General features: G+C 46.9%; 2 protein-coding genes across 2 annotated transcripts; one reads left to right on the top strand and one right to left on the bottom strand.

The window, feature by feature from the left end:
• Positions 1-1,475: 1,475 nt before the first annotated feature.
• On the bottom strand, positions 1,476-5,119 carry LOC125510552 (deoxyhypusine synthase). The gene is made up of 7 exons (XM_048675768.2): positions 4,787-5,119; positions 4,184-4,351; positions 3,781-3,999; positions 2,941-3,024; positions 2,359-2,464; positions 2,057-2,292; positions 1,476-1,846 (listed from the first exon to the last, which is right to left on the bottom strand). Exons 1-7 carry the CDS (start codon positions 5,015-5,017, stop codon positions 1,760-1,762), a joined length of 1,131 nt encoding a protein of 376 aa, XP_048531725.1. The 5' UTR covers positions 5,018-5,119; the 3' UTR covers positions 1,476-1,759.
• Positions 5,120-5,196: 77 nt separating this feature from the next.
• Positions 5,197-8,393, top strand: LOC125510551 (uncharacterized). The gene is made up of 4 exons (XM_048675767.2): positions 5,197-5,433; positions 6,368-7,471; positions 7,568-7,711; positions 7,833-8,393. The coding sequence occupies exons 1-4, from the start codon at positions 5,212-5,214 to the stop codon at positions 8,163-8,165; spliced, it is 1,803 nt and encodes a 600-aa protein (XP_048531724.2). The 5' UTR covers positions 5,197-5,211; the 3' UTR covers positions 8,166-8,393.
• The last annotated feature ends 12,096 nt before the right edge of the window (positions 8,394-20,489 follow it).

Raw genomic sequence — 20,489 nt, 5'->3', positions numbered from 1 at the left:
ATAAGAGGCACGGTTGTGATTTTGCGAGAGGCACGGGCGTGCCTCTTTCGAAAAGGGGAAAAAACCATGCTCCCGGTTCGGTTTTTTTCGTCCGTTTTTTTTCGTGAAAAAAAAAGTTTGTCAAAATCTATCAACATGGGATCTAATTTTGAAGATCTCGACGCGAGGAATTCAATGGTGAAAACGGTTCGAGATTTGGACGCACGGTTTAAGAGATAAAACGTTTTGAATAAACGGATCTACGAAAAAGGGTAAACTCCCAGGTTGCGACAAGTGACGCGCTGCATGTGCGTCACTTGTCGCGACCTGGAAAAGTGGAGTGTTCTTTGCAATGAGTACTCCTTAATTAGTGATTTCGCTGTGTCGTACTGGCACTGCAGCAGTCTATTTTAGAAGTTAAAAAAATCAGTCTTTTTAGGCAGTTCTTTTAAATTCCGATTTCTTTGTAAATACAAACATTTTTATAAAAGATAATATTTTTTCGAAAATGGAGCAGTTTTTGTAATTTCTGAAAAAAACGCAAGCATTTTTTTAATCTATGAACAAATTTTGGAAACATGAACATTTTGTGAAATTCCCAAACTTGTTTGGTTTCCTTTCATGCTCTTGTTATTTCAGGTTGTTCTGCAATGAAGCAACGATTTGTTAATCTATCTTGTGGGGAGTGTGTCTCTAGCCATTATTCTTTGAGGCCTCGTTCAGTTTACAGGATTTCCAAATCAGAGGGGTAGGAAAGGTAAATGGTTAGAATGAGATGCCAACTCTAATCCTTAGAAAATTTCCACGAGGTCTCACTTAATGCTAAGAATCCTACTAGGGAATGAACAAAAGAATCCTCCAAGGAATGAGGTCAATATAGACACAATCCTCTGGAATCTTGTACCTATGTTCCTCTGAAACAAATTCTAACAGATGAAAAATTCCTCTAGGAAAACCGCAAACCGAACAAGTCCTCAGCAGGTTGCTTACATCTCTTCACAGGATGTTTAAGATATGATCACAATATATAAAAAAAAAGGAACATGACTTGATGCATGTAACTACCATTTTTCTCATTGAGGACCTTGTTGACCCCTCTTCATTTAGTTCTATTCATTTTCTTCAGAAATGGTGTAACTTTATTAAAGCAGGAAATGCTGGACATAGGAAAGCTGTATGGCGATGCTATTTTGTGTTGAAAATGCAGAATAACCTTCAGCAGAACTGAAGGGCACAACAATGTTGACTTGGTGAGGTGTGCTCCGTTATTCTGCTTCAGCTGTGGCAACCCAGAGGCCGGTTAATGAACTGTGATGTAATAGGGACCATAGCATTTGCAAGCGTTTTCATAATACTGTATCACAATCACTATTTACAATTTTAGCAAGAATTTCCCCCCGTTTGTACTAGGGGTCAATCAGCAAACTGATTCAACCAAACAACTTTATTTTGTTGACCCAATGATGTAAGCCAGTCCCCTTTCTTTCAAGCCCGTCTTAAAAAATCAAATGATCCTCACCAGATACTTTGCTTGTGAAGTCGCAGTTTTCCAGAGTCAGATAAAGAGAGGAACGACTCAATCGTCCATTTCCTCTTGCATAATCTCATTACAAAGCATACAATTGGTATTACAACCTCAGGTGTACATCGAGCAAAAGGAATCAGTAATTGTGGCCGGCATCTGACAAAAAACCTTCTATGTTATCCTCCAAAGAGCCCAGTCAAATGATTGGAGATCAATAAAAAATAAATTTGAGGCCCTTAGTTCGCAGCCAGAAATTCAGTTGGTTGAATTTGCACCGTGAGACCTCCGTGCAAATGTTGCGGCTACAAGTAACGGGAAAGCGATAGTCGCATCACAGTGAACCTGGATTTCCAAAAGCTGGAATGTTAGATTACAATAATGATGATCACCAAATATGATGTATGAAAACCATCGCACAGCACAATTAGGGCCAGTTCTTTTGGGCAGGTGCATCATGATCATTATACCCTATACCTAAGGAACATTTTACCTAGTACTAGTATGCAAAACACAAAACAAAAATATCTCAAACTTGTGAGCATCTGTATATACCTTTACAGGCTTTGCTGAACCTTTGATCTTTCCCCATGAAACTGCTTCATCTGGCTGTGCCCCTGAGTCGCTTCCATCAAACTCTTGAGCTGTGTTGATATAGACTGCATAATCTGCACCATTGCGAAACATATTTGCATTGCATATGTGATGCTTTGGAAGGCCTCCACCAAGAATTATGGCCCCGGTCTTCCTTGGGCTTGCATGAATGGCTTCACCATTTATCAACCTTATATCTGCAAAACCATTCAAGCATTTGAAAACGAACACAAAGTAAGGATATCAAATAAAGTGGAACTTACCTTGTACAATGTCGATAATAAGACCAGGATTGCGAACTGCATGACAAAACAGCATGTCTCCGAGTGATCCATCAGTCAATGCTGGGCAGTATACAGGAATATTGTTCTGGTCGATTTTAATGAGTCAGCACTTCGCAACTTCAGTCGTTGCACAAATAGTTCTTGAAAGTTAAGAATTTCAACCGAGAAAAAAGAACCCAGTGTGAAGCATATTCTCCATGGAATAAAGTGAAGGACAACCCAATAAGTGTAACAACCAGCCAGCAACTCTACCATGCTTACTTACATCTGCTAAACTGTGACCCACCACTTCAGAAAAAATAAAAATTTGGTTAAGGAATGATTACTATTTCTGGGTAAATCATAAGACTCAATACGGTAAAGAATTTTTTATGGTAAAACAAAACCAATATGAGAATCAAACTCAACAAAATTCTTAAGAAGAAACTCTAGATTATCTCCCTGTTTACCAAACATAGTTATTTCCAGACTTCTTAAATACGATCAGCATTTACACAAACACATGCCTGCAGACTTTCTGATAATATGAAAAATAATGAAGAACTGTCAAAAGCATGCTACCTTGTATGCCCAATAAAGGTAGGAGCTTTCATCATTTATTTCCTTGCCAAGACGAGCAATCACTTTTGATGGTGTCCAAACATTCTGTAGGTAACAAGAAATAAAAAAAAACATAAGTATGGTCAGCAGTGAAGCTTGTACAAAGAATTCACATTGTAGGAAATGCTGGATCATCTTTAATTAAAAGATCAAATATCAACCGAGGTGCAACAATATCTGCATAGACTTCAGCAATTTGTGCAGAAACTTATAAAGTGTACTTCACACAGTAGGTTTGACAAGATTCTGTAGTCTGGATGCTTATTCATGTATATATTGCTAGATGCATACATCTGAAAGAAAGGAAACTCATGGCACCGGGTTACAATAAAGTTCGCGACTTCATGTTATGTAGAATTTCAGTTGTTTTAAGCATTCTTTCTATAGCATGTGAAACAAATACTATTGTAAGTACTTTGAGTCAGATTTAAGTTCTCTTCATTTTAATTGTTTTTTTCTTTCCTGCTTATTTGTTGTTCCAGAAAAGTAATTGTGTACCCTTCAATTAAGGAAATTTTCAAAGACTACAAGACAACCCTATCAAAATTATATTACTACTAGTTTCGCTAAATACAAGATATAATTAATGTACTCTCCTATTCATGCATCCCCTGCAAATTACCAACTTTGCAGCTAATTTATGCATCAAAAGCTTCCGTGTGCAGTATAATGGGCCCATGACACGTACAAGGAAGGGTAGCCATAATCCACATTATTGGGGGATTTCGGTAACTAGGGACATACCGAACGAAAATTAGAACTGATTATTACCAGCTTGCTTAAGCCAAGAGGAATGATTACCTCAGTAGATTGTTCTTGTAGCATCTGGTCAAAGAGTGGCATGATCCAGTTTTCAAACTTGCAATAGTTATCATTAGGCACCAACAGATTTCCTATCCGGTTAAGTCCTTTTGACCGTAGCAGTGCCCCAGGTAAAGAAAATTCACCTCGGTACGTTGGTGCTAGGCATTTTATGAGGTCTTCCTCTATACCCCCAGCTGTCGTTACAATAACATCCACCTGAAGAATTTTGTGGAAAATAATTAGCATGGATTAGGAAATCAATGGATATGCAGTTAGTGATTAACTGGAACAAACATCTCCAGGCGACTAGGCATACTTCTAATACACAGATTCTTAAAATGATATTTGAGGTTGCTTTGCTTTCAGATTTGCACACGTGACACAGAGTTGGAGCATTTACCATGTGATGTTGAACTAGAAACCGTATTACATCCCGTATACCGGAAGAAACAAGGTTTGAAGTGAAACCAAGGAATATCTTGCACTTCACAGACTCTCTGTATTTCGGGTCAAGTTCAGCTTCATCACAGTCCTCGGTTGGCTTCTCATGCGACAACCTCCAATCTAACTTCATTGTAGCAAATTACAGTGGAGAAAGAGTCAGTAGAATGTAAGGAGAGTAGCGAAAATCGGCAAAAATTCTGGAAAATAGTACTTAATTTTCGGAAGCATGCATAGTGATATGACAGGCATTCCTTCATCTATAGATTACCTCCAGCTATTTTAATGCACAGCACTTGGATTAAATAAAAGACTCCAAAGTGACACACATTCAGCTAGACTGTTCAGATACATCTAAAAGATTTACTTTGGGAAAAAAAAACACTTGTCAGCTCCACCCTGCATCAAAGCGATATATATCCAACTATCTAAGTGCTCTAAATGGCGAAATAAACGGAATAAATCATCTGCTTCACCTAGTTCTGCTAACTAATCCCGTGCTCAAAAGGAAAAGGCAAGCTCGCAGATGGAGAGAAAGGGAAAAGCGGGCGGTGTACCGTACCATCTGATTGACGACGTCAATGGCGTCGCCGAGGTTGGACGCCTGGAACCCCGTCGAGGCGAGCGACCCAAGAAGCCCGTCGAGGCCGAGGCCGGCGTCGTTGAAGTCGGCGCCGGCGATTTTGGTGAACCGCGACTCGTCGAGGGACTCGGACGGCTTCAGCACGATGGCGCGGACGCCCTCCAGCGGGTCCTTGCCGCGCTCTCCGCCGCTTCCGCCCTCGCCGGCCATCTCCGGCGAACCACTGACCTGGAGCACGAGCCTCCGCCGCCGCCGCCCGCGAGAAACTCACTTTTTCCCCCCGGCGAAAATACTGTACTGAAGCGAACCAGGTTCCGTCCGGTCTGGTCTCTTACTTCCGGGAGCGACTAGCATAGAATCTGGACCGTTGGATTACAAATCGACGGCACAGATTCTAGTACAGGATGAAGTACCATCTGATATTCTCCCCCCTGACGACCCACGACACGCAAACAATCCCAGATCCACCGCTGCTGTCTACTCCCCCACCGAGCTGCCGGCCGGCCGGCCAGCCACCGCTGCTCGGAGACCCGATGGCCATGGACGCATCACCTCGGCTCTACCGCCGGCTCAGGAAGGCATCCGACATCTCCATCGCCACAACCGCTCCCTCCTCGTCCAAGCGTGTACGCGACCACCCCCAATCCCCTCTCTCTCCCCCTCCGCCTCCTGTTTTACCTATAAATTTCACATCTTTTGGAAGCAATTCTGCTCTCGCTGCCAATTAATGTTCAAACTCGTCCAGCAATTAAACTGGTGGCCACGCAAATCCCCCCTTTTTAGTTTTCCAAGAAAAAATCTCTGTATTTTCTGGATCGCTCCATGTGTTGCCGAATATACCAATATGCTGTCTAGAGCGAGTACATCTAGATGTGCCTTAGTTATTAGTTATTGTACACCCAAGTGATTCAATCAAGCATATACAGAAAAAGAAACAGAATCAAGAAAATGCTCACACGAATCTCCATGTAAGATCAATGCCATAGGACTTAGATGTGATGGCACATCTAGATGTGCTTTAGCAAAACTGTATCAATATATACTGATGCCGTAAATAGAGACAACGCAGTTTAAGGTGATTGTTTTGCTGCGTTTTTTGGGTTATAATCTATCTACTTGTTAGAATTGCTCTTAAACTGTTTCCTTGTTCACGTCATTATTTAGTTTTCCCTGCAAAAGAACGTCACTATTTTGTTTGTTTCTGATAAAAACACTTTTCAAGGTGTTTTTCGCTGTGATACTAGAGGTCTTATAATAATTACTCCCTCTGTAAAGAAATATAAGACCTTTTAGATCACTATATTTCTTTACAGAGGAAGTACTCCCTCCATTCCTAAATATAAGTCTTTTTAGAGATTCCAACGCGGACTACATACGGAGCAAAATGAGTGATTCTACACTCTAAAATATGTCTATATAGTCCGTGTTGAAATCCCTAAAAAGACTTATATTTAGGAACGGAGGGAGTACTTTTTAATACAAGTAGCTTACTTATCTGGGTAAGCTTCTTGGAATTCACTGACCATAACTCCATATTCTTTCACATGGAAATGAAACCAGATGCGTACGAAGGAGGAACACAGCAGCTGCTGCGAGGACAAGATCAGCAGCTTACCTGAGGAGATACTGATCATGATCCTTGACAAGCTAGACGCGCGCACAACAATAACCACCACTGTCCTTTCAAAGCGGTGGCTGGATCTTCCTCGGCGATCACACGCATTTTATGATTTTTCCATTTATGATATTCTCCCTCCACGCTACCACAGGCTGAAGAAAATAGCTATGGAGACTAAGGCCAGCTATGAGGTGGTGAAGAGGACTCAGAATCTGACTGACATCTGTGACAAGTACGATCGGTATAATGCCATCAAAGACAGGAGTGAGCAGTGGATGTGGAAAGTCCGTCTGCTCACACCCATCCTGCAACGTTATGAGCGTCTGGCCATGCGATGCTATGTTAAACGGGTGAATGCATTCCTTCTGCCTCCCGATAATGTTCAGCGACGGTCTTTCCAGAAGCTGAGGCTTCAAACCTTTTGGAGGCCCGGTCTTGATGAATGGTTTAAGGCAGCGGTTGGCAGATGGGGGGTTGAAGATTTAGAGATTGTCGTCGAGAGCCCTTGCAAGCAATTGGGATTCTATCGGTTAGATAGATGCCAGAATGTGCGGCTGAAACGCCTTCTGCTATCCAATTACTGTCATTATTATGCAACCCCCCCATTGTTTTTTCAGAGGCTCACAACACTTACTCTGTGCAAGGGAAGTTCACGTCCCCACCTCGTATACGATATTCTGAGAGATTGCTTGCAGCTGGTGGATTTGAGGCTGAGGGATAGTCCGCATAGCCGAGCTCCTTTACACGTCAATTTTCCTAACTCAAGGTTGAAGAATCTGCAAGTGGACAACTGCGATATTTTTAAAATCTATCTGACTTCAGTGCCTTGTCTTGAAACATTTGCTTGTCGGGGTCAGCCAACCAAACTACGCTACGGTGAGGTGCCTCGGCTTAGGCATGTGAGTTTGAACTTCTTGGAAACTGGATGTGCATATACTGGTGAGCTTGATTTGATTCCTAGAAAAAACACCCATTCACTAAGCAAATTCTTTAAAGGGGTGCCGCCACCAGTAGAGGAGTTTTTTCTGCAATTGAGAGGGCATCAGGTGAGGAACCATTCCTGAAATGATCTTGTCTTTATCAATCATAATGTTGCATTGCTATATAAGGTGGTTCTAAATATCACTATATCATGTCTGCAGATGTGGCTTAAACCAACCGCCATAATCAGCCGGCTTACCAATCTGAAGAAGTTATTCATTGCAAACGTGCCAGTGGACTGGGATACATTCTGGATATTCATCCTATTTGCTGCCGCACCTTACTTGCAGTCGCTACATGTTCATGTCTGTCCCTTGGCGACCCAATAACCTAATAACTATGTTTTTTTTGTCAAAACACGTACCTTTTTGATTTTGAAATATTTCTGCAAAGCAAATATCCTGAACTCTGAAAATCTGAATGCAGTTTGACAATAACTTGGAGAAGGTGAGTGCTGCTGGATCACTAGACGTGCAGGTCGAGCAACCACAGCACCATCACCTCAGAGAACTCGTGGTCATCGGCTTCGATGGAGTGGCGTGGCAGACCGGCTTTGTGAAGCGGATCATGAGGGCGTCGCGGAGGCTGGGGCGTGTCCATTTGCTTGACGGGCACGTCGTGGAGGACAAGGAGCAGGAGCTCGTCGGACTGGAGATTCTCCCGCACCGGCGGGAGTGGCATGAGTGCGAGAGGTTGGAGGTGCTCGAAGAACTCACAGATGGCACTGGTTTCCCAGTTCACAAGATAGTTTTGGAGTGACTTTTGATAATTAATACTCCCTCCGTCCGAAAATACTTGTCCTTGGAAATGAATAAAATGAATGTATCTATAACTAAAATAAGTCTAGATACAACCATTTCTAAGACAAGTATTTTCGGACGGAGGGAGTATGAGTTTGTTGTGCCGGTGGCCTGCCTCTACTAGACCACAAGCCTAACTATGGTGGCTGAGAAGAAAGAAAAGTGTGTCTATATGGGCAACTGGGTATCTTTGCTTTGATTTTGCTTGATTATGCAACGGATGGATGTAGGCATGTGGAGTACGTAGCTGTTTAGATGATTCCGGGCCTGTTCATGGTGTGGCTTCATTCGGCAGAAAATAGTGTTAGATACAATAAATCTAAGACAAGTAATAATATGGAGGGTACCACTTTATTATGTATAAACGGTATTTTATTATCGACAAAGCTAATTTCCTGCCAGCAGGAATCGAAAAAGAAAGGGGCAGGACGTAGCTGTTTAGATGATTCCGGGCCTGTTCATGGTGTGGCTTCATTCGGCAGAAAATAGTGTTAGATACAACAAATCTAAGACAAGTAATAATATGGGGGGTACCACTTTATTATGTATAAATGGTATTTTATTATTGACAAAGCTAATTTCCTGCCGGCAGGAATCGAAAAAGAAAGGGGCAGGACGTAGCTGTTTAGATGATCCCGGGCCTGTTCATGGTGTGGCTTCATTCGACAGAAAATAGTGTTAGATACAACAAATCTAAGACAAGTAATAATATGGGGGTACCACTTTATTATGTATAAATGGTATTTTATTATTGACAAAGCTAATTTCCTGCCGGCAGGAATCGAAAAAGAAAGGGGCAGGACGGGATTCAAACCCGCGACCTCCTGCAATTGGCCCACCACGGTAAACAACTCACCCAGACTTTGCTGTTGTCAAAAGTGTCCAGGCTATGAATATATTGCGTAGTGGCTCTCTGTTCAAGATTTAAAATGTGAACGACTCGCTAACTTTGATTGCGAATTCCGTTGACTGTCGCGATTTTTTTCTAAATTGGATCTGTCATTTTTTTTGGGGGGTGCTAGATCTATTGGCACACCCTCATTACATTTTTAGTCAAAAAAAAATCTTGCTAAATATGGGATTTGAACCCACGCCTAGCAAATAATGTGAAACACACACTAAACAGCTCAGCTGGACCATTTGTTGCGAAAAAGAATGCACGCCATATTATTTGACCATTCCATGTTGCTTTCTTTCCTTCTTTTTTGTGAGGAGTTGATCAAATATACCCCAGTAACTGTTATGTGAATAACATGGTCACTCACACATCGCAAACCCGATAACTTATATATCTCTGTCCTGATAACTTTGGCGACCGAAGGGGGAGGGGGGAGTTGACGAACTTTTGTGTGAATAGCATGGTAACTCACACATTGCAGACCTGATAATTTATGCACCCTATTCTGATAACTTTGGCAGGAGGGGGAGGGGGGGTTGATGAAGTATCCTCTCGATAGTTTTTGTGTCAATAGCATGGTAACTCACACATCGCAGTCCTGATAGCTGATGTACAAATAACGTAGTAGCTTTTTTGACCCAAAAAAACTAGTGTAAACATACCTTCGATAACTTTTTGTATGAATAGCATGGTAACTCACACATCGCAGACCTGATAACTAATGCGAGTCATCCTAGTAACTTTGACAACGAGGGGGGGGGGAGTTGATGAAATATTCCCTCGGTAGCTTTTGTGTGAATAGCATGGTAACTCACACATCGTAGACCTGATAACTTATGTACCCAGGTCCTGATAACTTTGGCGACGAGGGTGGGGGGAGTTGATGAAATATCCCCTCGGTAGCTTTTGTGTGAATAGCATGGTAACTCACACATCGTAGACCTGATAACTTATGTACCCAGGTCCTAATAACTTTGGCGACGAGGGTGGGGGGAGTTGATGAAATATCCCCTTGGTAGCTTTTGTGTGAATAGCATGGTAACTCACACATCGTAGACATGATAACTTATGTACCCAGGTCCTGATAACTTTGGCGATGAGGGTAGGGGGGGGGGAGTTGATAAAACATCCCCTCGATAACTTTTGTGTGAATATCATGGTAACTCACACATCGCAGACCTGATAACTTATGTACCTGACCCTGATAAAAAAGTCATAGAGGAGTCCCTCTACACATTTACACGTATAGTACATCATCATTTATGCAGTGATTTTTTTTCAAGAAAATACCTTTCCTTTTGTCATCAGACAATGGTGAAAAAGAATTTTAAAAGACTTTTGTTTTCAAGTATTGAACAACAGCCTGGGTTGGTGTAATGGTTGTTGGTCATGGTATTAGGCCTGCCCTAGCTATTTGATGCAGGTTTGAATCCCATGTAGCGCACTTTTTGATCTGTCGCTGGTCGTTAGCACAGTCCTTTTATTATTTTTTATTTTGGAAAGAAACAAAAAATCCTTGATATTGTTCACTACTACTTCGTGGACCATGAACAACATAGAGGTTCAAAATCTCATAACTTACAAGTATCTAATGCACTATATATGAGTTGCATGTGTAAGTGCATCTCGGCGCTCGTATTGGAGCGGTGCGCCGGCCAAGAGAGCACCGCCGGCGCCGCTTTCCACCATTGCTATATAAACTGGTGCCCAGGTCATAGCCGTAGTCATCCGACTCCTACCAAGGAAGTAAGGGGACATCGAGATCCCTGTAGTCCGTTGGTTGATCAAATGGAGTAACTTACCACCAGTGAAAGCTACACGGGAAGACGCAACATTCATTTAGAAAGTTTTCCCTCAATTCAAACCCTGAGGACAGGTTTGATCTTGATCAGGGGGAGTTATCAGGACCCAACAACGTTCTATCTGAAGACGGTGCTATTGTAGTTTAAATTCAGTTAAGTTTGAATGAGAAGAGCGCGGGAAGACTTCATCACCGTTCATCTGCCATCGGATGTGTCACCTTCCTTCGTACCGCTTTGGGAGTTAAGACGAAGAAGCAATCGTTGATCGAGCATCGGACGGCTCGTGCTAGCGCTCTTGTCGTTGTTCAACTTTACGGCAAAGTCTACAGTAGTACTTCATTTGCTTTCCCTTCGTTTTTCTCTCATTTGTAATAAAGCCACCTCTCTTGAGACTGGGCAAGCTATTCAGACATTTTTAGGGTTTCCCCCTTCCGCCGTCGCCCGTCAGTGTTCCTGGTTGGCTAGTTCCTCTTGTAACGAGCTTGTACTCTGGAATCCTTCCTCTGAAACTGCCATGACAATGCAAGTTTAGCCTGAAATTCCTGAATTTAGTTCGTCAGTACTACTTGGTCTAACAACCCCCTTCCACTGAGAGAAACTAGGACATGGTACTAGTATTGTAGTACATGTATTCTGTTTGGTTTAGGAGGGTGAACGTGTCGATCTTCCTCTCAAGCTCTTCTTCTTAGCCCCAACCACGTGACTCAACTGCTGTTCGACTTTCACTACTACAAAGGTCGGGGTCGCTTCTATTTGACAACCTCCTGCAGAATTCCAATATATCAACATTTGGAGAAAATCTGCACTCCCATTTTAGAAGAAGAGGAAAGAATCCACTCTGAATAGATCTATGTAGCATCCGCGTGCGTAAAATCCAGATGATGTGGAAGCCTAGTGCTATTCAACATTGATAATAGTAGTTTTTTATCCAGTTGATTGATATACAGGGCCGTGATGATGTTTTACTGTATATTTACAATGGCCCGACTAAAATGTAAATTGCAAGTTATCACTCTAGTGTCAGCAACTTGTCATCTATCTTGAGAAAATGTTTAATGCTATGAATAACTTTACATCTCTGTTTCTCCTGGAACATGGTACCTGTGCCATTCATTTTTTTAGAACAAAGGCTCGAGAGAGAGCCCGGCTTTGAATTAACAAAACCATCAACCGGCCAGGAGTTACATCGGACAACACCTTACAAGAGGAAAAAGAAAAAGACGGCAGATACATGGTGCTACTAGACAACTTGCAAACCTCAACAACACCAAACACTACAACATAATGTACAACAAAGCTTCGCTTGATGTCGATGATGTCCCCAGCCGCAGAATGAGCACCATAGGTGGAGGGCTCCACTCACAAGATGAGACCCATCATAGGCAGGGAGCATGCCCTCATCTGCACCAGGAGTGGTGAGCTGCAACAACCTACCCAAAACCATCTCCGAAGAGGACCCCTGCCCCTCGTCCTGGCTTGAAGGACGCCGCACCGTCGGAAGATGGGGAAGCTCACCCTAGAGCCAGATAAGATGGCAGCCACGAACAACCTTGAGAGATACTCAGCCCAGCCCCCAGCTGAGTCGAGTTCGCCTTGGAAGATCCTCGCCCACACACATAGAGCCACACACGAAGGGATGAAGCTATCAAGATCGAAGGTGCTGAGGAAGGAAGCGCGGAACGATAAAATCGGACCATGCGACCGTCGATCCCCCAATCCCCAAATCAGAACGCCCTCGCATCTCTCGAACCACCAGAGCGGCACCTCCAGGAAGGTGACGGCAGAGAGCGCCGCTGCCGCCCCATCCAAAAGGATGAGGTTTTCACCCGGGGCGAGAGGGGGGAGAGGGGAACAGAACCTCGACGGAGCCTCCAGGGAGGGGCACAACAACAGCTGATGTCGTCACCATTGTGGCCGGGCCATACCAGATTTCTCCCGGACTGCCGCCACTCCCGCACCCCAAACGCACCAGATCCGGCAACTAGGGACCGCCAAGGACCAACAACGCCGGGGTGGAAGGAGCTATGAGAGGGGGAGGGAAAGACCTGCAGATCTGGCGCCGTCCGCCGGGGGGAAGACCGCACGCGAAGACCAGCCACCAAACGACCACCGCCACCACGCCGCCTGCGCGGTCAAGGGGGCGGAGCAGCACCCGTGACCATTGCTCGCCGGAGAGCCAGCCGGCGCCTCTCCTTTCGAGGCCGCCGCCTCGGCGTCCGTGGCTCTCCACATGGAGGCGGAGCAGTAGATCCTCGCCGCTACCGTCCTCGTCGGCCGCACTGGCTTGCCCGAAGACCTACTCTGGTGGCGACGAGGGAGGAGCTAGCAGGGGGCGGTGGCGCGCGCTAGGGTTTCGTTGCCGCCCGAGTCGCCCCGAGCGGAGCGACGCGGGGGCTGGGGGGAGGGGCTCTACCTGTGCCATTCATCATCCTCTACCTGAAGAAACTCGAAACTTTCTTGGAGCGGACGTGACAGAAGGTTGCACCCGTCTAGGAGTCCCAGTGGCTCGGGCTGATGCTGTTTGTAGCCGTTCCGTTCCCAGGCACCGGAGCATGGGCAAGTGCCATCGTCATGTCTGTCCAGGGCATGCCATTTTGGTCAGGCTTGTCTGCCAACTTGGTGGGAGTGGTTCTTGCAGGGTTGCTGGAAGAAATCGTTGAATACGAAATGATGTCTTGGCTGAATCCACATTATAGTGTTTTCGGTGCATTTTGTGTGCCCATTAAAGAAGTTTACAATAATTCGTTGATTAGTCGCAAAGACCATTTCTGCTTTCCCACTGCGCAGTAAACTGTCAAAGATTCTGAGTAACTGGACCGATGTTGTTTCACTTGATGCCTTCAGTTTGCAACAACAGTAGATAGCTGAGATCCAAATCATAGATGGAAGTCTGTAACTACGATTTTATGTTACAAACTTCTCTTTGTGGTCCCCCGCAAAAAAACTTCTCTTTTGTGGTGACTACAAAATGGCAGTAAGATAGTAGAGATCCATGCCAGAAAACTACAATGGGGATGTACAATATAATACTCCCTCCATCTCATAATATAAAAACATTTTTGGCATTACACTAGAGTCAAAAACGTTTTTATATTATGGAACAAAGGTAGTAGTTTGTAACATAACATGCTCTGTTAGAGCAACTCCAATGGGTTGCCCGTTTGGGTCGGCCGCCCGCCCGCCGTCCGCCCTCTTTTAGTTTTGGGTCGGCAGTGTGCCCAACGAGCCGACCCATTTCATGACCGCGCGCGTTTTAGATCATGTCGCCGCCCTGGTTTTGGCGCTCCAGCGCGCGGGAAAGGTTCACGCGCGCAGGGGAAAGCGGCCTAGCGCGCTGGTTTTGGCGCTCCAGCGCGCGGGAAAGGTTCGCGCGCGCACCGCGGCTGACGCTCGTTATAAAGAAGGCACTCCCTCCACACTCTGTCCGTCGCCCACTCTCGCCGCCTCTGCGCCACCATGTCGATCCGCCGCCTGGGCGCTTCGGATTTTCGCGGAGTCCGCGAGTGCCGCTCCGGCGCCTTCTCCTCCGAGATCTGGTTTCGCGAGAAACGTCTCATCCTCGGCACCTTCGACACCGCAGAGGAGGCGGCCCGCGCGCACGACGCGGCAGCGTGGTGCCTCCTAAGGCCTCGTCGGGATATGAATTTTCCCAACGTGTCGAGCCAGCGAACGCAGGATCTGGCGCCTCTCCTGCGGCTTTTCACCGACGAGGATCGTCGTGTCCACCAGAGGCGGCAGCGTTGCCTCGCCATCGCGGAGAAGGACGTGGAAGCCTTGGTGGTGTGGCGCGGAGGCTTCCCGCAGGACATCGTCGACGAGCGCCAGTTCTAAAAGCAAAGGAGGTTGGAGAGGGACGCGAGGAGGAGGGAGCGAGCCGCCTATCGGGAGGACAAGCGTTCGCGGAAGCAGGCAGCTCAATTGAAACTGAAGCTACGAGAAACGTCGGGTTGGGACTTTCAAGACGAGCAGCATGCTGACGCCTACATTCAGACGTCGGAGGAGGACATTACCGAGTCGGAGTCAGAAAACGACGAGTAGTGGTCTTTTCTTTTATCTGTGTACACTAGAACTATCGATGTATCCATTTTTATCTGAAAAAATGGCCGGCGGCGTCGGCGATGTAGCAGGCGGGCGAGGGTGTGAATCCAATGTGCCACTGACCAGCGGGCCCGGTGAGGAAAGAGGGCGAGCACGCGCGTCCGTCTTGTGTCCGTGCCGACGCAAATCAGGCTCAAAAATGGGCCGGGATGGGTCGGCAGGAGGACGAAAGCGGACGCACGTCCATTTGGGTCGGCATGTTAGGCCGCTTTTTTGTCCGCGCCGACCCAAACGGACGGCCGCGGACGAAATGGGTCGCCCCATTGAAGTTGCTCTTATGTCCCGTGTAAAAAAAGGTGGATTGGCAGTTCTACCTCAGTACCTGCTGGTTGAAAGGAGAGATCCAAATGAACAAAAAGTAAACCACTCCGCGGTAGTTACCCAAGGGAGGCTAGGGAAGATGATAAAACAAAGGGAAAAAGGTATTTCACATGGCCACCCTTGCTAAGTACCACCCTTGGTCATGGTCTCGGGGCCACAAGGCATTGGGGAGTACTTCAGCAACAGAAGAAGTTGAGGTTTGCAGGCCGATAGGGAGATCATCGGAGCCAGGACCACAAAACCACCTTATCCAAAGTACGACAAGGACAACAACAGCAAGCCCGAAACGTTGTTGTCAGCCCCGCTCCTCCCTCTGTCGCTCCTGCGGGCGGCAGGGGAGGAACCCTAGCCGCCCCCCACCAGCAGCCCTATTTCTCCTCCTCCCTCCTCGTCGCCGCCTGCTCGCGCTGGCGGGTAAAGCCCGATCGGCCTAGGCGGCGGCGGGGCGATTTCTCCCCCTCGTGTGGTGTGGTTGCCGCGGGCAGATTCAATCGGGACGGGGTACGTCGTGGTGCGGGACGGCGCCGGCGGCGCTGTGGCAGTGACTGGAGGCGGTGCTGGGCGTCTCCTGGTGGTGCGGAGGGTTGCACGGGGGCGGTGGAGCACGCTGTGTTCGCGGGATCCAGGCAACGCGGGAGGTGGGCTCTCTTCCGTTGGTCGCGGTGGGGTGTCCTTTGTCAGGTCTGGCCGAACCTGACTCCGGTCTGCTCCGGCACGGTGCGGGAGGTGGTGGCGGGGCTGGGGCGCAGGCTGCGCGGTGGCTGGAGTGCTCATGGCGGCGGCGGCTCCTGGTTTGGAATTTGGCGCAGACGGGCAGCGCGGGGGTGGGCTGCGACCTCGGTGGCGCACCACAGCCGCTGCAGGGCGGCTCGGGGCTGCCCCTCGGGGTCCTGGCATGGATGTGGGCTGCCACGGCATGGTGGTGGCTCATGGCGGTGGTTCGGGTCATTTCACGGCGGCAACCGGACATCTCCGTCGTCGGCCCGTCGGGAAGCGGCTTGTTTTGGCCTTCTATTCCTCTCCTCGGCGTTCGGACACTACCTTCATCAAAGGGCTGGCCCTCTCCCAGCTGCGGTCCATCACCTGTCTCGCACTCGGTGCTGCGGGACTGATCTCGTCTCGTGCCCGGCAGCATGACCGAGCTTGTCTCGCGCCCGGCAGCAGGACCAACCTCGTCTCGTGCCCGGCAGCAGGACTGAGCCCGTCTCGCACCCGGTGCAGCAGGACAGGACGATGGAGGCTAGTTTCAGCCGGCCTCTTGGGTCTCGACGCTGGGGGTCGCCCAGGGGTGCGAAAGACGGGGCCTTTCCACTCGTCTCTTTGGTTGGAGTAGCGGCTGCTCTCGGGTGAGGTGGTGTCAAGGTCTTGGATGACAGGGTGGCGGCCCTGGTGGTGGGAGCACGGTGCTCATGGGCAGAGCCCGTGGCTTGGTGCTGCCTGGTGACCATGGCCGTGTGGGCGGCATGGTTGCCGGGGTGTGGCGTTCGATGGTGGTGATTGTCGGCTAGGGTGAAAACCTGCTCTATCTTCAGACGGACCGGCGGCGGTTAATCGTTCCCTTCTTGAAGGCGTCGTCGCGACCTTCATTGCCCGCCGTGTTGTTCCAGGGGAAACCCTGACCCTCGTGTCGGGCGGTGACGGCGCTCTGGTGTCGTTCCCTTCCTGGAGGTGTCGCCTTGGAGCACACGATTCGCCATATGCGGCTTCACCTCTTGGTGGTGGCGTGTTCACGGCCGAGTTCTCCGGTTGCTCTTGTAGTGGTAGGGGTGGTGTTGCTGCGCTCAGCATCTTTGTATCCTGCCTTGGGTGTGTGTGTTGTGTTGGCGTGCGTTTGTACTGGGTTGTTGATGATCTTTGCTTTATATATAAAGCGGGGCGAAAGCCTTTTTCGGTCACCGGAGCCAGCCCCAGACCTGCGTGGCGATCCTGTCCACCACCCTGCATGCCGACAGGGAAGGAGGGGGAATGTATCTGGTGCACCCATACTTGTGGTGCTACCGATGCACCGGATGCCATACAACATTTTAATAAATCTAAAAAAACTAGCACATTGACACAACATCAGTGTATGTTGTTGTAAAATTTCATATAAAAATTTGAAACATTTCTTGAGATACAAAAAAGACAAATTCGCCATCAGTGTGATAATGGGTTAAACCTAAAGCCCAACTTATGTTATGTATTATTCAGTCTTGAATTTATCATTTTTGTTTTTAGAGCTATATTTTGAATTTTGACTTAAAATTTTGTGACAACCTACATAAATATTGTGCGTTTTTTTCAGAATTTTTTAAACATTTAAAACGTGCAACATGAGTTCGATGCACCGGTAGCACCACAAGCATCGGTGCACCAGATATTTTCCCGGGAAGGAGGGAAAAAGATGGTTGGGAGAAGCGAAAGGGATATAGGGCAACGACAATGCAATGCGGCCCGTTGGCACAAAAGAGACCAGGCTGGGTTTAGGTTAGGACAAGAGAGAGAGAGAGAGAGAGAGAGAGAGAGAGAGAGAGAGGAAGGGAGGGGGCGGGGGCATGCATGAATGGGACGCGAAGACGCCCGCCCCTCCCCTCTTTCCTTTCCCAACTTGCCTCCAAGCATCTATAGCCGGACCTCAAGCCCGTCCCAACGTCCGGACTGACCGTCCGATCAATGCCCACATGTTTTTTTGACACCCAACTGGGCTCCTCGTAGCCGGCCCAAACCTCCGGACAGACCGGCACTACCCATACCCGGTCTATATTTGGGGTGGATATAGGACGCCTAGACGTGTCCGCCACGGTGGATTGGCGGTTAGGGCCCACACGAGGATGCACTAATACGAGGGCGCCTCCTCCGCTCAGCGTCGTGTGGCCCCGCTCCGGCGTGCCAGCGAAGGGGGGAAGCCGGCAATTTAAGCCAGACTGCGATAACCCAACCCTAGCCTGCCTCATTTCCCCTCTTCGCCGCCACCACTTCCAAACCGTTAGCCTCTTGCCATGCCGAGGTGTTGGATCACCACTGATACGTCCATTTTACATCATGCTTTTATATCGATATTTATCGCATTATGGACTGTTATTTCACTTTATGTCACAATACTTATGGCTATTCTCTCTTATTTTACAAGGTTTACATAAGAAGGGAGAATGCCGGCAGTTGGAATTCTGGGCTGGAAAAGGAGCAAATATTAGAGACCTATTCTGCGCAACTCCAAAAGTCCTGAAACTCCATGGAACATATTAAAAAAATAAAGAAAAATCCCCGCCAAAGATGAAGGCCAGGGGGGCCACACCCTGCTCACGAGGGTGGGGGGCGCCCCGCCTAGGGCGCGCCCCCTACCTCGTGGGCCCCCTGGTGGCTCTCCAACGTCCATCTTCTCATATATGAAGTCTTTCGATGAGAAAAAAAATAAGAAAGAACTTTTCGGGATGAGACTCCACCGCCACGAGGCGGAACCTTGGCGGATCCAATCTAGAGCTCCGGAAGAGCTGTTCTGCCGGGGATACTTCCCTCCGGGAGGGGGAAATCATCACCATCGTCATCACCAACGCTCCTCTCATCGGGAGAGGGCAATCTCCATCAACATCTTCACCAGCACCATATCATCTCCAAACCTTAGTTCATCTCTTGTATCCAATTCTTGTCTCAAAGTCCGGGATTGGTGCTAGTAGGTTGCTAGTAGTGTTGATTACTCCTTGTAGTTGATGCTAGTTGGTTTATTTGGTGGAAGATCATATGTTCAGATCCTATATGCATATTATTACCCCTCTAATTATGAACATGAATATGCTTTGTGAGTAATTACGTTCATTCCTGAGGACAAGGGAGAAGTCTTGCTATTAGTAGTCATGTGAATTTGGTATTCGTTTGATATTTTGATAAGATGTATGTTGTCTAGCCTCTAGTGGTGTTATGTGAACGTCGACTACATAACACTTCACCATTATTTGGGCCTAGAGGAAGGCATTGGGAAGTAATAAGTAGATGATGGGTTGCTAGAGTGACAGAAGCTTAAACCCTAGTTTATGCGTTGCTTCGTAAGGGGCTGATTTGGATCCATATGTTTCATGCTATGGTTAGGTTTACCTTAATACTTTGTTGTAGTTGCGGATGCTTGCAATAGAGGTTAATCATAAGTGGGATGCTTGTTCAAGTAAGAACAGCACCCAAGCACCGGTCCACCCACATATCAAATTATCAAAGTATCGAACGCGAATCGTATGAACGTGATGAAAACTAGCTTGACGATATTCCCATGTGTCCTCGGGAGCGCTTTTCCTATTATAAGAGTTTGTTCCAGCTTGTCCTTTGCTACAAAAGGATTGGTCCACCTTGCTGCACTTTATTTACTTTTGTTACTTGTTGCTCGTTACAATCTATCTTATCACAAAACTATCTGTTACCACTTATTTCAGTACTTGCAGAGAATACCTTGCTGAAAACCGCTTATCATTTCCTTCTGCTCCTCGTTGGGTTCGACATTCTTACTTATCAAAAGGACTACGATAGATCCCCTATACTTGTGGGTCATCAAGACTCTTTTCTGGCGCCGTTGCTGGGGAGTGTAGCGCCTTTGGTAAGGAAAAAATTATATAGTGTGCTGAAATTTACTGTCACTTGTTACTATGGAAAGTAATTCTCTGAGGGGCTTGTTCGGGGTATCTTCACCCCGTCCAGTAGAGCAAAGAGTTGCTCCTCAACCTACTGAACCTATTGAAAATGAAACTCCTTTTAAATTTCCTTCGGGTATGATGGAAAAACTGCTAGCTAACCCTTTTACAGGAGATGGAACAAAGCATCCTGATGAGCACTTAATATATGTGGATGAAGTTTGTGGATTATTTAAGCTTGCAGGTATACCCGATGATGTTGCTAAGAAGAAGGTCTTCCCTTTATCTTTGAAGGGAGACGCATTGATATGGTATAGGCTATGTGGTGATATGAGATCATGGGACTATAAAAGATTGAAGCTGGAATTTCATCGAAAGTATTACCCTATGCATCTTGTTCATCGTGATCTCAATTATATATATAATTTCTGGCCTCGTGAAGGAGAAAGCATCGCTCAAGCTTGGGGGAGGCTTAAATCAATGTTATATTCATGCCCCAATCACGAGCTCTCAAGAGAAATGATTATTCAAAATTTATATGCTCGGCTTTCTGATAACAATCGCACCATGCT

Source organism: Triticum urartu, chromosome 5A (assembly GCF_056163025.1).
Source record: "Triticum urartu cultivar PI428250 chromosome 5A, HENAU_Tu73, whole genome shotgun sequence".
Taxonomy (NCBI): domain Eukaryota; kingdom Viridiplantae; phylum Streptophyta; class Magnoliopsida; order Poales; family Poaceae; genus Triticum; species Triticum urartu.
Note: the sequence above shows the minus strand (reverse complement) of the source record. Positions and strands in the feature narration are given on the sequence as shown.

Bases quoted from the DNA above. Each gene is read 5' to 3' on its own strand.
- LOC125510552 (XM_048675768.2), bottom strand. From the start codon at position 5,017: ATGGCCGGCGAGGGCGGAAGCGGCGGAGAGCGCGGCAAGGACCCGCTG. The intron at 4,000-4,183 runs GTAAATGCTCCA...AAAATTCTTCAG, and splicing joins TTCTAGTTCAACATCACATG to GTGGATGTTATTGTAACGAC. The intron at 2,465-2,940 runs GTAGCATGCTTT...AAAATCGACCAG, and splicing joins ACCTTTATTGGGCATACAAG to AACAATATTCCTGTATACTG.
- LOC125510551 (XM_048675767.2), top strand. From the start codon at position 5,212: ATGAAGTACCATCTGATATTCTCCCCCCTGACGACCCACGACACGCAA. The intron at 5,434-6,367 runs GTACGCGACCAC...AAATGAAACCAG, and splicing joins CTCCCTCCTCGTCCAAGCGT to ATGCGTACGAAGGAGGAACA. The intron at 7,472-7,567 runs GTGAGGAACCAT...TCATGTCTGCAG, and splicing joins TGCAATTGAGAGGGCATCAG to ATGTGGCTTAAACCAACCGC.